Genomic DNA, 14,946 nt, shown 5'->3' on the forward strand with positions numbered 1-14,946 from the left:
ACATGGCGACACGATGTTTTAGGCTTCTCCTTCCCGTGGAGACATTAAGAAACCTCTAGTGCGGCGGCTGGAGTATCGGAGGTTGTTACGGAAGGATCTTGAGAGACGGGAGGCACTTTCCTAGAAGGAACTCTTCTCGGCAGCGGCTGTCGGCCCCAGCAGAAGAAGGTTGGGAGGTGGTCCCCGGCCCGAGCTGTGCTAAGTTAACAAGGTCTCCTTTCTCCTTCACGCGTAGGGCATCGGTTGCTACATGTTCCGAATTGATGACTCCGAGGTGGTGGACGCCACCATGCATGGAAACGCTGCACGCTTCATCAACCACTCCTGTGAGCCCAACTGCTACTCTCGGGTCATCAACATCGATGGGCAGAAGCACATTGTCATCTTTGCCATGCGCAAGATCTACCGCGGGGAGGAACTCACTTACGACTATAAGTTCCCCATCGAGGATGCCAGCAACAAGCTACCCTGTAACTGTGGTGCCAAGAAATGCCGGAAGTTCCTAAACTAAGGCTGCTCCTCTCCCCCGGTGGTGGAGTACGAGGACCCGGGGCCATCCAAAGCGATGCTGAAGGCCTTTGCCAGCAGCTAGGAGTTCCAGGATTGAGTGGGCACGGTTTGAGGGGCCTCCGTGATGGCCGGGCTCCCTTACGTACGTCCCACGTTCACATTATACGTGTGATCGCGGTCCTGGAGAGAGAGATGAGGTCTCAAAGAAAAGCTCCGTGACCGGCTTTCTTCTGGGGCCCCCTCTGATTGTACGCCGTTAAAGAGTGGAAGTGGGGTCGCGCGCAGACTTGCCTGGAAGGAGCCTGTAGAGGGTTAGTTACGTTGGGAGATTGGGCCCGAGTGTCTCCTCAGAGAGAAGTTGCCATCCCCGCCTTGGCCCTTTCCCCAGCACTATACGCGAGGGGTCAGGCAGGGCCCCAAATAATAGAGTCGGTCGGATGCCTGATAGTGTGCCAGCCGGGCCCAGCCTGTAGCCATCTGTTGAACAAACAGAGAAGGTCTGGTGGTTTTCCCTCCTACCCTCCCGCTTGAGAGTTCACTTCTGGTTGGGAGACAGGATTCTTAGCACCTTTGGTGTCAAAAGGCTGTCTTGGGGTTGTGCCAATCAATCACCAAACATTGAGCCTGTGGGCTTTAAGTGGGAGCGTTCCCCCCATGAGCCTTATCTCAGCCAATGACCTTTCTTGACGATGGGAGTGGCTTCCCTCTCATTCCTTCTCCTCACTCCACTTTCTTCGTTTCCCCTGTCTCATCCCACCGCTTTCCCGATCTTTCTGGGTGGTAGAGAGGAGTGACTCCCTGCTCAAGGACACCCCCTGTTGGGCATAGTACGTGCCTACGAACCGATCCCTGAGCCTGTAAGCACTCCCAGTGGGGAAGTGGACAGGAGCCATTGGCCGTAACCAGACAGAATTCGGAGTTTTCATAAGGCTCCGCTGAGAGTTTTAAAGAAATATATGTAGCATGATTTTTTAGAAGAGGAAAAAGATTATTTACATAGGATCTGAATCATGCAACAACCAGAGTATCACAACCAGGACAAACCCCTGGGCCCCCTTCCTAGGACATGGTGACTTTATTTTCCCCTTGTTGAGACATAGGAAGACTTCATTTTTAAACGGTCGGTGTCCAGTTGAAGGCAGAACACTAATCAGATTTCAAGGCCCAAAACTTGGGGACTAGACCACCTTGTATCGAGGGACCTCTGCCACCTGCGCAAAATCCACAGATTAAGTAAATTAAATGACACTACTGCCCTGATTACTCCTTAGGATGTGGTCAAAACAGCATCAAATGTTTCTTCTCTTCCTTTCCCCAAGACGGTGTCCTGAACCTGTTAAATTAAGTCATTGGATTTTACTCTGTTCTGTTTACAGTTTACTATTTAAGGTTTTATAAATGTAAATATATTTTGTATATTTTTCTATGAGAAGCACTTCATAGGGAGAAGCACTTACGACAAGGCTATTTTTTAAACCGCGGTATTATCCTAATTTAAAAGAAGATCGGTTTTTAATAATTTTTTATTTTCATAGGATGAAGTTAGAGAAAATATTCAGCTGTACACACAAAGTCTGGTTTTTCCTGCCCAACTTCCCCCTGGAAGGTGTACTTTTGTTGTTTAATGTGTAGCTTGTTTGTGCCCTGTTGACATAAACGTGTCCTGGGTTTGCTCTTTGACAATAAATGGAAAAGGAAGGTCACCCAACTCCATTGGGCCACTCCCCTCCTTCCCGTGTTGAAGCTCCTCAAAAGGCTGTGGGAGTACCTGACACAGCAGTGCCCCCCTTCTTTCCTGCACTCGCTCTCTCCTTTCTGGGACCAGCTCAGAGCGGCGAGAGGTGTGATCTACATTTCCCTCATCTTTCCCTACTTCAGAGATAGCAACCAAGTTGAATGGCAACCTGACATTTTCCATCACCATCTGCCTCATCGGTCACCTCGTTCCCTTTCCGTCTGCCCGCCAGGTCCTCATACCTGCAAAGAACCCACGGATCCCCCTGTGCCCTCTTTCGGGGCAGCCCGTTGAAACTGAAGCACAGTCTGACCACTCACGATAAAGCAGATTTTTCTCTGCCTCTGTCGGCCACTGGGTTTCAGAGCAGTGCGGTCCAGTAGAGGGCAGGGCGCCCTTTTCTCCCACGAGAAGCCCATTCCTATGGAAGTCTAGCAAAGCAATACGACCCAGCCCTGCGCTCTCTGCCCCAGGACTCATGGCTCTGCTGTGCCTTCCACCCTGGGCTTCCTGTTCTTCCGTGACCTTAAGAACTGTGTCTGGTGGCTTTGCTGGAACATTGTCACTGTGTTCGCTGTCATGCAGGGAGCCCAGCACTGTGGCCAGGATGGCAGAGACTTCCTTGTCATCATGGAGAAGTGCCAGCAGGGGACTGGGGAAAAACACTCTACCCAGACCTCGCCTCCCTTCCTCCTTTGCCCGTGAACAAGATACGGTGGCCCTAGGGGTCCCACTAGTGTCTGGTCTCCTTTATTATTGCACTGTGTGAGGTTTTTTTGTAAATCCTTTTACTCCTTTTTTTTTTTCTTTTTTCTTTTTTTTTTTTTAAGAAAAAAAAAAAAAAAAAACCTTAAGCTGCATTTGTTACTGAAACGATTAATGCACTGATGGGTCGTGAATTCACCTTGAGAAAGACCCAAAGGCCAGTCAGGGGTTGGGGGAGACTCAGCTAAATAGACCTAGTCACTGCCCTGCTAGGCCATGCTGTACTGTGAGCCCCCTCCTCGTTCTCTTTTCTACCAATCCCAAACCCTGAGGCCAGAGGAGGGACCACATCTTTCCTTCTCTTGCCAGCTGCAGATGGTTTGCCTTGCCTTTTCACTCCCCGTCAACCATAGAAACGAGTAATTCCTCTTCTAGCTCAGCCTCGAGTCCATTGCCAAAATTCAGCATACCTGCCAGCAACTTGGGGAATAAGCTAAGGTTTCCCTACAAGAGGGAAAGAAGGCAAAACAAAAAAACAAAAACAAAAACAAAACACGGCCTATCTGTCTCCAAAAACACCCGAGTTTGTTTTGAAAGTGACCAAGGGAATCTCCGCACAAAAGTGCAGACCGAGGAACTGTGGTGAGTCATTCCCAGGAACCCCCCCCAAGGGGCATCCCGAATCCCTAAGGAGTAACACAGCTGCAAGCCTGGTCAGTTCTCAGTGAGAGAGCCAGCTCCCTTACAGCTTTGCTGCTAGAACCTGTTGTGGCTGCATTTCCTGGTGGCCAGTGACAACTGTGTGACCAGAACAGCTGCATGGCGCTGACCCTATGGCCGGAACTTGGTCCCCTGGCTCCCTCTGTTACCGTCCACCACCTCCAGCACAGCCCTCCTGGTTTTAGACCAATCACCAGAATTCAGGGGGAAGCCCTGGCAGCTAGATGTAAGATTTCAACCAGACTCCTTTGCCGGGATACGGTCCGCCACCCCGCTTGCCTCTGTCAACCCCCTCCCGGCGCCCCCACCCCTCCCCTCCCCTCCCCTCCCCTCCCCTCCCCTCCCCGGCCAACGCAGTGAGCACCATGCAGCTCCCTTGATTTAAAAAATACAACAACAACAACATAAAAACAAAATAAAAAACAAAAAAAAAAACCACAAAAAACAAAAAACAAAAAAAATCTTTTAATGAATGTATCTTTCTAAAGGACTGACGTTCAATCAAATATCTGAAAATACTAAAGGTCAAAACCTTGTCAGATGTTAACTTTTAAGTTTGATTTGGGATTTTTTTTTTTTTTTTAACTAGAAATCGAGTTTGGGTTTTTCTTGGTTTTGGTTTTTTTTTTCTTTTTTTTTTTTTTTTCTTTTTAAAGGAAAAGCGGGTCATTGCAAAGGGCTGGGTGTAATTTTATGTTGCATTTCCTTCATTTTAAAGCAATACAAGGTTATCGAGCAGATGGTTTTGTGCCGAATCATGAATACCAGTCAAGTCTCACACTCTGAAAACTTGCAACTTTTTTTGTTTTGGTTTTCCAATAAATATAAATATGATATATATAGGAACTAATATAGTATTGCACCATGTAACAAAGCCTAGTTCAGTCCATGGCTTTTAATTCTCTTAACACTATAGATAAGGATTGTGTTACAGTTGCTATAGTAGTGGCAGGAAAGTGTCAGTCTGGCGCTCCTCTGATCCTCCGAAACCGGGAGGGGAGACCCAAACCATAAAGGGACCGGGGAACGACCCATTCCTAGGATCAGAGAGAAATGCAGAAATGGTGTCACCTGGATTTTTTCTGCCCATGAATGTTGCCAGTCAGTACCTGTACTCGTTTTCTCTATTTTTGGTTATGAATGTTGGGGTTACCACCTGCATTTAGGGGAAAATTGTGTTCTGTGCTTTCCTGGTATCTTGTTCCGAGGTACTCTAGTTCTGTCTTTCAACCAAGAAAATAGACTTGTGGTGTTTCTTTTATTGAACTTTTAACAGTCTCTTTAGTAAATACAGGTAGTTGAATAATTGTTTCAAAAGCTCAACAGATGACAAGCTTCTTTTCTAGAAATAAGACAATTTCTTGACAACTTTATCATGTATAACAGATCTTTTGGTTTTTTTCCTTGTGTTCTTCCAAGCTTCTGGTTAGAGAAAAAGAGAAAAAAAAAAAAAAAAAGGAAAAAAATGTGTCTAAAGTCCATCAGTGTTAACTCCCTGTGACAGGGATGAAGGAAAATACTTTAATAGTTCAAAAAATAATAATGCTGAAAGCTCTCTACGAAAGACTGAATGTAAAAGTAAAAAGTGTACATAGTTGTAAAAAAAAAAAAGGAGTTTTTAAACATGTTTATTTTCTATGCACTTTTTTTTATTTAAGTGATAGTTTAATTAATAAACATGTCAAGTTTATTGCTGCACACGATCAAACTTTCTTTTGGCTTTGGGTGGGGTGGAGGAACCGGAGCAGCTAGTGGCGGGTGACCTGACTGCAAAGTACCTTCCACAGTCCTTTCTTTTAAGGTGGAATGCTTGAATCTCTCTGCCTCGCCTTCCTCCGGGCACCAGGCCCCACTCCGCACTGACCCTGAACGGTGTTTTCTTCCCTCCCTCATCAATGGTGTGTGTTCGGGACCTACTTAATCCTGGGTATGACAAGGACATAAAGAGGACAACGGAAGAGCTTTATCTCCTGCATAGCCCCTCTTTTTTTTTTTTTTTTTTAAAGCCACGGGGCGATCAAGAGGGCTTCTAACGGCTTCCTCCCAATCTATGAATGTACTAAAATGAAGGCATTTCAGGAAGCATCCCCCCTCACTCCACCTTAAGGCAGAAATTGGATTTATTTACTCTGTTCATTCCCCCTAGGACTGGGGTAGGGAGTTAAGAAACATTTTTAAATATTTTGCCAAGCCAGAGTTGCTAACCCCAGGCCAAATGAGGTTGGGTTTACGTTACAGCCAAGCATTGGAAGACACTCCTCGTGGGGGATGGACCTCAAACAGAACCTCTGCCCTCCAGATGAGCTGGCTGTGAGGCTCAGTCCCCTTCCCCTCCCCCTCTATCCTGAGTCACCTCGGAGTTGGGAGTGGGGCACCAGCACCATGGGGACTCCCAATGATCAGGCAGTGCTGCAGGCCATCTTCAACCCTGACACCCCGTTCGGAGACCTTGTTGGGTTGGACGTGGGAGAGGAAGTGGAGAAGGAAGAAGTAGACGAAGGTGAGTTCGACTTTGGACGGCAGTGTTCCTCTGGTGGCAGAGGATGGTAGTCTCACAAGGCCCCTTGTTCCGTGACCCTTGAATGACGGTCGAGGTTGGAATCAGAGGTCTACCGATCGTTGGTGCACAGGTTGGGGGCTCGGCAAGAGTTTCTCCGCCAAAAGGAGAAAGCCAGGCTTTGTCCTTCAGCCCTCACACCTCTGACCTTCCCTCACCACTTAGTTCACCCCATAATCCAAGCTCAACTGTACTGGGGCCGCGGGGAGGTGCTAAACTTTCACATCTTTGTCATAACAGGGGCACTTCGCTCCCCACAGGATGGAAGGGGTGGGGAGGGGCTCTGCTCAACGTTTCTGACCTCGACATGCACAGCCTCAGCAGGCATTCAGGGTTCCACACCGTTCCCAGCCGAGCCCTGAGCCAATCCTACGTCCCAGCCAACCCCTCCGGCTCAGGTCCCGGCTTTCCAAAGCTCGAGCTGGCTTTTGCTTCTTGCTCCCAGCTGCACACCTGTCCCTTCCCTGTTCCCTTCCTGACACAGATGGAGTTTTCCCTCGAGCACAGTTGGAGCAATCCAAGGCTCTGGAGCTGCAAGGGGTGATGGCAGCGGAGGCTGGCGACCTCGCCACGGCCCTGGAGAGGTTTGGCCAAGCCATCAGCCTGCTGCCTGAGCGGGCCTCCGCCTACAACAACCGAGCCCAGGCCCGCCGACTCCAAGGAGATGTGGCAGGTGAGGGGAGATGCCCTGGAACTTCCACAGAAGGGACCCTGGCGTCCACAGACCAGAGATGGGGTGGTTGTGGGACTGGGGCCTGGAGGCTGGGACTGTCCTGGAACCTATGTTCTTACCTATAAGAGCTATCCCATGGGCCCTGCTAGTCTCTGGGGGCTATTGGGAAGGTCAAAGAGATCGCATTCCGTTCGTTTATGTAACAAACATTTAATGAGAGTCTACTGTTGTAGCGGTGGGCTAGGACAAAGAGGAGAGATAGACCACCCACAGGAACTACTCCTACTCCGTGCCGGGTGCCCGGCACTTTCCATGTAACTTCACAACAACCCCCAAAGGTGTGCACTATTGGTACCTCCCTTTTATAGAAGAAGACTGTAGCAGAATTGGGGTTTGAAGCAGGTGGTGGGGCTCCAAGGTCTGTGCTCTTAATGCCCCTGTGCTACTGCTTCTCAAGAAGCTCACGGTCCGAGGGGTGGGACAGACCCACAACCATGAGACAAGCTGAGAAGGTTCAGCAGAGTGTCTGCCCCCCACCCCTCACCCCCCACCCCCCGCCGCCAGGGGTGAGTTTGAAAGGATGAATAGGCTGCAGCTGGATGGAGGAGAGGAAGTGGGAGAAGGTACAGGCAGGTAGAGACCCAGAAGGCATGGAAAAGTACAGAGAACTTCAGAACTCCAGGCTGGCTGGAATGGGGAGTGGTGGGAGGGTGGAGTAGAGCCTGGAGAAGTAAACAGGGGCCTGATGGCAACGTTAGGCAGGTTGGACTGTGTCTTGAACACATGGGGAATCACTAAAAGGATTTTAACTGGGGAGTGACCGGATTGAACCTGCTGCCCTTGGGCAACTCTGACTGGAAGGGGGACAATGGGACAGAGAAGGCCATGCTGGAGACCGGAGGGCAGACTGAAGGTGTAAACCACAGAAAACCGTCACGGTGGTTGAGGTGCTCCTGCAGCCAGGAACGCCAGCCTGAAGGGTTTTGAACATTCTGGGAACAGTGGGGGGAACCAAGGGCCCCTTCTCCAGGCTTGGTTGCCTGGCTTTGGCAGGAGGGGGCTGAGTGGGGCTGTAAAAGCAGCTCAGGACAGTCTGTAGATAAAAAGCCCAGAGAGGAACAGAGGTGATGCTGCCTGGAAAAGGCTTTCCATTCCTCCAGACCGGCTCCTCCAAGGGAAACCCAGAAGCACTGTGATCAGAGAGCTTCTGTGATCAGAGAGCTTTTTTTTTTTTTTTATTTTTTTTAATGTTTTATTTATTCTCGAGGGAGAGAGAGACAGAGCATGAGCGGGCACGGGGCACAGAGAGAGGGAGACACAGAATCTGAAGCAGGCTCCAGGCTCCGAGCTGTCAGCACAGAGCCCGATGCGGGGCTCAAACCCATGAACCGTTAAGATCATGACCTGAGCCGAAGTCGGATGCTCAACCGACTGAGCCACCCAGGCGCCCCGATCAGAGAGCTTCTTAACCATCTGGGTGGCCTGGGCAGCCTAGCCCTCGCTGGGTTCTGGGATCAAAACACACAGAGACTGGACAGAGATCAGCCTCTCTGTAGGGTGATGCTGGAGCTTCTCACGCGCCCTGACAGCTCTTTAGACTAGAGAGCATGAGTGACCTGGGCAGAGCCCAGAAAAACTGCAGCTGGGCCCTAAAATACCAACAGCTGCCTGAGTTTGAATTCAGAGTTTAATGCCCAATCCGAGTATTTCATGAGAAGGATAGACATGACAATGTGCGGGGCCAGCCCTGACTCCAAGACCTCCTTTATTTTTTTTTTATTTTTTTTTAACGTTTATTTATTTTTGAGACAGAGACAGAGCATGAACAGGGAGGGTCAGAGTGAGGGAGACACAGAATCTGAAACAGGCTCCAGGCTCTGAGCTGTCAGCACAGAGCCCGACGCGGGGCTCGAACTCACGGACCGCGAGATCATGGCCTGAGCAGAAGTCGGCGCTTAACTGACTGAGCCACCCAGGCGCCCCTGTGTATTTACTTTTGAGAGACAGAGCGTGAGAGGGGCAGAGAGAGAGAGTTGGACCTCAAGCACTGGGGGCTGACAGCACAGAGCCCACTTGGGCTCGAACTCATGAACCATGAGATCATGACCTGAGCCCGAACTCATGAACCCTGAGATCACGACCTGAGCCCAAACCGGCTGCTTAACCTGCTGAAGCACCCAAGTGCCCCAGGGAAAAGTTGTTTTAAAGCATACACTGAATAAGGGGAGAGGAATGCCTTCAAAAGGAAAAGAGAGAGAAATGGATTTTATTATACTTGTAAGAAATGGTTGTCAGTACATGATAAATTTTTTGGACTTTGAGATTCAGAGTCAGCCACCTGGCACGTGGTAGATACTTAATAGCCTATGACTGGAAAAAACGGCCTGCTTCTGCTGGACAACGGGCCAGATTCATGACCACAGTGACCATTCAAAATCGTCCCAGCACCCTTCACGTTTTGGTGTATTCGATGGTGAAAGGTGATAGGGACCACAGTGTCAGCTCTGTCACTAAACTGGCTGTGCAGCCCGGGGCAAGTGTGGCCAACTCCTCCAGTGTGCACGTGTGACGAGGAGCAAGGGCAGGCGGGTGTTGGGTGGCCCTGCCCCGGGGCCTCGGTTCTGACCGCCTTCCGTCCCGCAGGCGCCCTGGAGGACCTGGAACGCGCTGTGGCGCTGAGCGGCGGCCGGGGTCGCGCCGCCCGCCAGGGCTTCGTGCAGCGCGGGCTCCTGGCGCGGCTGCAGGGCCGGGACGACGACGCCCGCAGAGACTTCGAGCGGGCGGCGCGGCTGGGCAGCCCGTTCGCGCGGCGCCAGCTGGTGCTGCTCAACCCCTACGCCGCGCTGTGCAACCGCATGCTGGCCGACATGATGCGGCAGCTGCGCGCGCCCCGCAACGGCCGCTGAGACGATCCAATAAAGCTGCCGGCTCTCTCCCACTCGCGTCGGTGTCTGCGTCCAGCCGCCGGCCCCGCAGCGGCAGGGCACTTCGTGGTCGACCGGAGTCCGGAGAGCTGGGCGGGGCGGGAAGGGAAGGGGAGGGGGCGGGTGGGCGTGCTCGGGCGTTGATTGGCCCCGCCTGGCCCCGCCCGGCCCCGCCGCGGACTGCAGCGCCCCGCAGACAGGAGCAGTCGCTCGGAAGGAGCTTGGGGAGGGCGCCAGGTGAGCCGCCTGGGGCGGCCGGGCGGAGCTGTCGTGCGACCCCCGCCGTCCGAACCTCCGCCGTGCCGGCCCACTTCCGCCTGGTCCCCGGAGGGTGGTAAAGGGGGCGTGGGGCCACGGAAGGGAGGGTAAAGGGGAGTGGGGGAGAGGGGTCCGGGGGACGGTCCCCTTGGGGGAGGGGCACCGCGCTGTGTCCGCCTGTGCGCGTGCGCGCGAGCCGCCCAGTGCGGGCTGCGCGGTTGCGCGCGGTTTCTGCGTCCGCGAGCCGGCGCTTGATTGTGCCTTGGGGGCGGCGCCGGGTTCTGAGCCCGCAAGGTGGGTTGGTAGCCACTGGGTCGGCTCCGGCCTTGGCGCTGGGCTGTTCGCGTCCTCGTCTTCGCCGCTGCGGGTCAGGCTCTATTTGTGTGTTGGTGCACGGTTTATTTTTGTTTCTGGAGAGGAAATTCCCGGAGGAATTACCGAGCCTGCGTGCGGTCACCTGGCTAACGTCGAGGCCCGCCCCCTTCTCTCGGCAGCCTGGGGCCCAGGCCTGAGCCACCATGGCGCTGCCCCCAGGCCCAGCTGCCCTCCCGCATACACTGCTGCTCCTGCCAGCCCTTCTGAGCTCAGGTACACCCCCGTTTACCCCTTGGCCGAGCACTTCTGGGGGCAACCCCCCTCTTTCCCCTCTTTGTCTGCACCTTGGGTTTGGGAACCCGCTTCAGGCCACAGGGACCAGAGCTGGCTTCCCCTCACCCACCTACCCAGGGTCCAGCCAATTTTTGGTGAGCGAACCTAACCAAGTGCACTGGCCCCTGGTCCTCTGCCCCTCTGTAAGCGGATGTCGTGCTGGTCACAGGCCAGTACCCCAGTACCGACCTTCTCCCAGCTCTCCCCACAACTCCCTGCTGTGTTCCAGGTTGGGGGGAATTGGCACCACAAATTGATGGTCAGACCTGGGCCGAGCGGGCACTTCGAGAAAACGAACGCCACGCCTTCACCTGCCGGGTGGCAGGGGGGCCTGGGACCCCCCGACTGGCCTGGTACCTGGATGGACAACTGCAGGAGGCCAGCACCTCAAGACTGCTGAGCGTGGGCGGTGAGGCCTTCTCTGGAGGCACCAGCACCTTCACTGTGACTGCCCAGAGGGCCCAGCATGAGCTCAACTGCTCCTTGCAGGACCCGGGCAGTGGCCGGTCAGCCAATGCCTCGGTCATCCTCAATGTGCAATGTGAGTGCCTCTGAGATGGGCAAGGAGAGAGGTTCTCTGCCCTGGGACCCCCAGCAGCCACCAGGCAGGTGGTCTGATAGAGCATTTAACACACACGTACTTTGCAGATTTGAACTCACATCATCCTCAGGATAATCCTATGAGGTGATTGTTACTGTTATCCCTATTTCACAAGTGAGAAGACTGAGCCACAGATTGGCTAAGTCCTACGGCTCATAAGCAGAGCCAGGATTCGAATGCAGGCAGCTTGGTTCTTGTGTTTCTACTGCTGGTCACTATGACGTGCTGCCTCTCAGGGAGACCCAACCATCCTGTTTCCCAGAGCCTTCTAAAGGGGAGGTCGAGGCCCCCGGCTCGCTCCTGGGTTTGGGAAGAGTGGGCGAGGAGTCCGAGAGATGTGGTGAGAATATGTTGGTCTCTGCTTTGTACCAGTTAAACCAGAGATTGCCCAGGTTGGGGCCAAGTACCAGGAAGCTCAGGGCCCAGGCCTCCTGGTTGTCCTTTTTGCCCTGGTGCGTGCCAACCCACCTGCCAACGTGACCTGGATCGACCAGGATGGGCCGGTGACTGTCAACGCCTCCGACTTCCTGGTGCTGGATGCCCAGAGCTACCCCTGGCTCACTAACCACACAGTGCAGCTGCAGCTCCGCAGCCTGGCGCACAACCTGTCCGTGGTGGCCGCCAACGACGTGGGTGTCACCAGCGCCTCGCTTCCGGCCCCGGGTGAGCACTGCCAGCGACTGGCCCGGCAAAGCCTCAGGTGGGTGCAGGATCACGGTACATAAATGGGACGACTAGTTGCCCTTTGGGTGAGTCTCGTGAACGAGCTGTGCCGCCCACCTTGGGCAAGGAGCACCGAGTGGCACCTGTAGCATCTCAGAGTTGGGGACCCCACCCACTTAGAACCTAACCAGAGGACAACTTGCAGGGCTCCTGGCCACCCGAGTGGAAGTGCCGCTGCTGGGCATCGTTGTGGCGGGAGGGCTTGCCCTGGGCACACTGGTGGGGTTCAGCACCTTGGTGGCCTGCCTGGTCTGCAGGAAAGAGAAGAAGACCAAAGGTAGGTCCAGAGCCAGGAGGGGGAGGGGGCTGGGCAGAGAGAGGGTGGCTGAGGGGCAGGGAGAAGGAGGAGCAGCGAGGGCAGCATGTGGGGCTAAGCAGAGCAAGTCCTCTCTGACGAGTGGCAGAAAGGGTCTCCCTGAGCATGGCCGTGGGTAAAACCAGATGCAACTCAGGGCTGAGCACTGGGAACCCAGTCTGTCCCAGAGGCTGGGCATTGGAGAGATCCTTGCCTGGGGGTCCTGGGGGTCCTGGGTCTTGGTTGTCCTTTTTGCCCTGGTGCGTGCCAACCCACCTGCCAACGTGACCTGGATCGACCAGGATGGGCCTTGGGGCAGAGCCCAGAGTGGGTAGGCACCCTGAGAAAGTGTGTGGTTTCTTTCTCCCCAGGCCCCTCCCGGCGCCCATCTCTGATCTCTAGGTAACTCTTCCTGGGGCTGGCTGGCTGAGCTGAACTGAGATGCGGCACGGGGACGGTTGGAAACCCGGGGTCTCTCTAGTTCTGGAATGGGCCCCCAAGCAGGAATCTGTGCCTGCTGGAGCTAGGGCATATCCCGGGCTCTGTCCACCCCGTAGTGACTCCAACAACTTAAAACTCAACAACGTGCGCCTGCCACGGGAGAACATGTCCCTCCCGTCCAACCTTCAGCTCAACGACCTCACTCCGGATTCCAGAGGTACACCCTTTGTTTGTCCCCGCTTTATCTTCAGAGGTGCTTCTGAGGAAAAGAGAGACCCTGGTACTAGGAGGGGCTAGGCCTTGTCAGGCACACTCCTCATCGTGGGCACCACTCTGTTTGTCACCCAACAGAGAAACCAGCAGACCGGCAGATGGCTCAGAACAGCAGCCGGCCAGAGCTGCTGGACCCGGAGCCTGGTGGCCTCCTTACCAGCCGAGGTACAGGGGCATGGGCCCACGGCCCCCCTCTTCTCCTCCCCAGCCCTTGTGCTTATGCCAGAGGCCTCTGGGTCTCCAAGCTTCCAGGCAGTGAGGCTTACTGAGACTCACGGCATCTTTGACCTTGCAGGTTTCATCCGGCTCCCGATGCTGGGCTATATCTATCGAGTGTCCAGTGTGAGCAGTGATGAGATCTGGCTCTGAGCCGGGCGAAATTGGGGGCAGGGGGTGCCCTCTTGGCTCCTGGGCCCCCTCCTCCTCCTCCAAGGCAGCCTCTGCCTGGCTCTGTGGCCAGGTCGTGCCACTACTACTTTTGCTCGCCCTTCTGGCTGGGGTGCCCTCTGTCATCCACGTGACACCTTTCACTGGGATCTGGCCCTCAGGGGCACAGATCTCCTTGGCAGAGCCACCAGCTGGACCTTAGCCCCTTGTTCTAACTCAGGTTGGGGGCTTTCACCGATGCTAGCGCGCAGACGGGTGGAGCTCTTATCCAGGTGTGTTTGCAGGTCATCCACCATCTACTGTGGCATGGGCCTGCCGAGTGTGGTCTGGGCCTGCCCTGTGTCACATGCCAGTACCCTTAGCGCTTTGTACAGCAGGCATGGGGGCATGCCTGGGTGGGGGAGAGGGAGGGCCCAGCATGTCTTCAGTTTCCTTCCCATGCTATGCAGCTTTGTTCCCTCAGGGAAAATTTAGGACCCGGAGAGCTATCTGGAACCAAACTGCCCTTTGCACAGGAACCAATCCCTGGCCCAAGGGGAAGGGCCAAGCACAAACCAGTCCCTTTTGCCGCATACCTCTCTGCCCTTCTCTGTCTGTGCCTCCTCTTGGCCATCATAGGTTATACGTTGGACCTTCTCCCATTTCTTCACTGGGCACTAAACTTCCCCCTTGACCTGGCCCCCGGTGGTGCCAGTGCCTGGTATTAGCACAAGTCAGGAGGAGAAGAGAGAGATGGGAAGTCTAAGGGCACCCAAGACCGCATGTAGCTATGCATCATTTTCTTACTATGTTAGCACTTTAAGCACATCCCCTGGGGAGGGGGTAAGCGAGGGCCTCCGGGCCCTCTCCGTGGCTTCCCCAGGTCTGGCCTTCGTGTGAATCACTGTGAGCACCGAGCCCTCGGGGTTGACAGTTTCCCTCTTGGCATGTCTCCCCACCATGGGACTCCATGACCATTCCCTAACTGCCTCATCAGCAGGAAGCCACTCTTCCTGTCCATCCTCTTCTTCAGGGGATGGTCATAGTGGCACATTGTTTGACAGAGCTAGAAGCTTTAGGGGAACATGGAGAAAGAGGGGACCACACACCACAGAACAATCTAAGAACTCTTTGGAAAGCAACATGGAAATGATTGCAAATTAATACAGTGCAGAGTATATTTTTCCCTTGTTGAAACCTTGTTTTATAATTTTTCTCATGTTCCTGCCTAGGACAGTGCTGAGCACATGGTAAATTTAATAAACTTGACTCAACGAATGTGACATGTCTGTTCATTTCTTCGTAGATGTTCGTAGGGGAGGGACAGAGAGAGAGGGAGACACAGAATCGGAAACAGGCTCCAGGCTCTGAGCCATCAGCCCAGAGCCTGACACGGGGCTCGAACTCACAGACCGCGAGATCGTGACCTGGCTGAAGTCGGACGCTTAACCGACTGCGCCACCCAGGCGCCCCCAGATCTTTTCTTTTTAAAAATAACGTTACTTCTTTAATTACAC

General features: G+C 53.9%; 3 protein-coding genes across 16 annotated transcripts in view; all 3 read left to right on the forward strand.

Moving 5' to 3' along the window:
- The window catches only part of KMT2A (lysine methyltransferase 2A), an 85,130-nt gene extending 79,762 nt beyond the window's left edge, over nt 1-5,368 (forward strand). For all 6 annotated transcript variants that reach the window (XM_043579482.1, XM_043579483.1, XM_043579485.1 and 3 more), the window contains one exon: nt 236-5,368. In XM_043579482.1, coding sequence (XP_043435417.1) covers nt 236-511 — 276 coding nt within the window. In that variant the 3' untranslated portion in view covers nt 512-5,368. The remainder of the gene's footprint in view (nt 1-235) is intronic.
- Nucleotides 5,369-5,927: 559 nt separating this feature from the next.
- Nucleotides 5,928-9,838, forward strand: TTC36 (tetratricopeptide repeat domain 36). The gene is made up of 3 exons (XM_043579502.1): nt 5,928-6,170; nt 6,712-6,900; nt 9,544-9,838. The coding sequence occupies exons 1-3, from the start codon at nt 5,939-5,941 to the stop codon at nt 9,804-9,806; spliced, it is 684 nt and encodes a 227-aa protein (XP_043435437.1). The 5' UTR covers nt 5,928-5,938; the 3' UTR covers nt 9,807-9,838.
- A 120-nt stretch (nt 9,839-9,958) lies between these two features.
- On the forward strand, nt 9,959-14,707 carry TMEM25 (transmembrane protein 25). 9 transcript variants are annotated; one of them, XM_043579500.1, is made up of 9 exons: nt 9,960-10,061; nt 10,577-10,670; nt 10,960-11,271; nt 11,704-11,994; nt 12,200-12,331; nt 12,721-12,751; nt 12,907-13,007; nt 13,142-13,228; nt 13,359-14,707. In XM_043579500.1, exons 2-9 carry the CDS (start codon nt 10,601-10,603, stop codon nt 13,430-13,432), a joined length of 1,098 nt encoding a protein of 365 aa, XP_043435435.1. In that variant the 5' UTR covers nt 9,960-10,061; nt 10,577-10,600; the 3' UTR covers nt 13,433-14,707. The 9 variants fall into 9 exon arrangements, with proteins under 9 accessions (XP_043435431.1, XP_043435435.1, XP_043435429.1 ...); XM_043579498.1 differs by having other exon boundaries at nt 9,968-10,158; nt 10,499-10,670; XM_043579499.1 differs by having other exon boundaries at nt 9,968-10,061; nt 10,499-10,670.
- Nucleotides 14,708-14,946: the final 239 nt, after the last annotated feature.

Source organism: Prionailurus bengalensis, chromosome D1 (assembly GCF_016509475.1).
Source record: "Prionailurus bengalensis isolate Pbe53 chromosome D1, Fcat_Pben_1.1_paternal_pri, whole genome shotgun sequence".
NCBI lineage: Eukaryota > Metazoa > Chordata > Mammalia > Carnivora > Felidae > Prionailurus > Prionailurus bengalensis.

What these genes read in the sequence shown, in the direction of transcription:
- TTC36 (XM_043579502.1), top strand. Translation starts at nt 5,939, where the DNA reads ATGGACCTCAAACAGAACCTCTGCCCTCCAGATGAGCTGGCTGTGAGG. An exon ending in GAAGGAAGAAGTAGACGAAG is followed by an intron (nt 6,171 to 6,711) that starts GTGAGTTCGACT and finishes TTCCTGACACAG; the next exon opens with ATGGAGTTTTCCCTCGAGCA. An exon ending in ACTCCAAGGAGATGTGGCAG is followed by an intron (nt 6,901 to 9,543) that starts GTGAGGGGAGAT and finishes TCCGTCCCGCAG; the next exon opens with GCGCCCTGGAGGACCTGGAA.
- TMEM25 (XM_043579496.1), top strand. Translation starts at nt 10,601, where the DNA reads ATGGCGCTGCCCCCAGGCCCAGCTGCCCTCCCGCATACACTGCTGCTC. An exon ending in GCCAGCCCTTCTGAGCTCAG is followed by an intron (nt 10,671 to 10,959) that starts GTACACCCCCGT and finishes GCTGTGTTCCAG; the next exon opens with GTTGGGGGGAATTGGCACCA. An exon ending in GGTCATCCTCAATGTGCAAT is followed by an intron (nt 11,272 to 11,703) that starts GTGAGTGCCTCT and finishes GCTTTGTACCAG; the next exon opens with TTAAACCAGAGATTGCCCAG.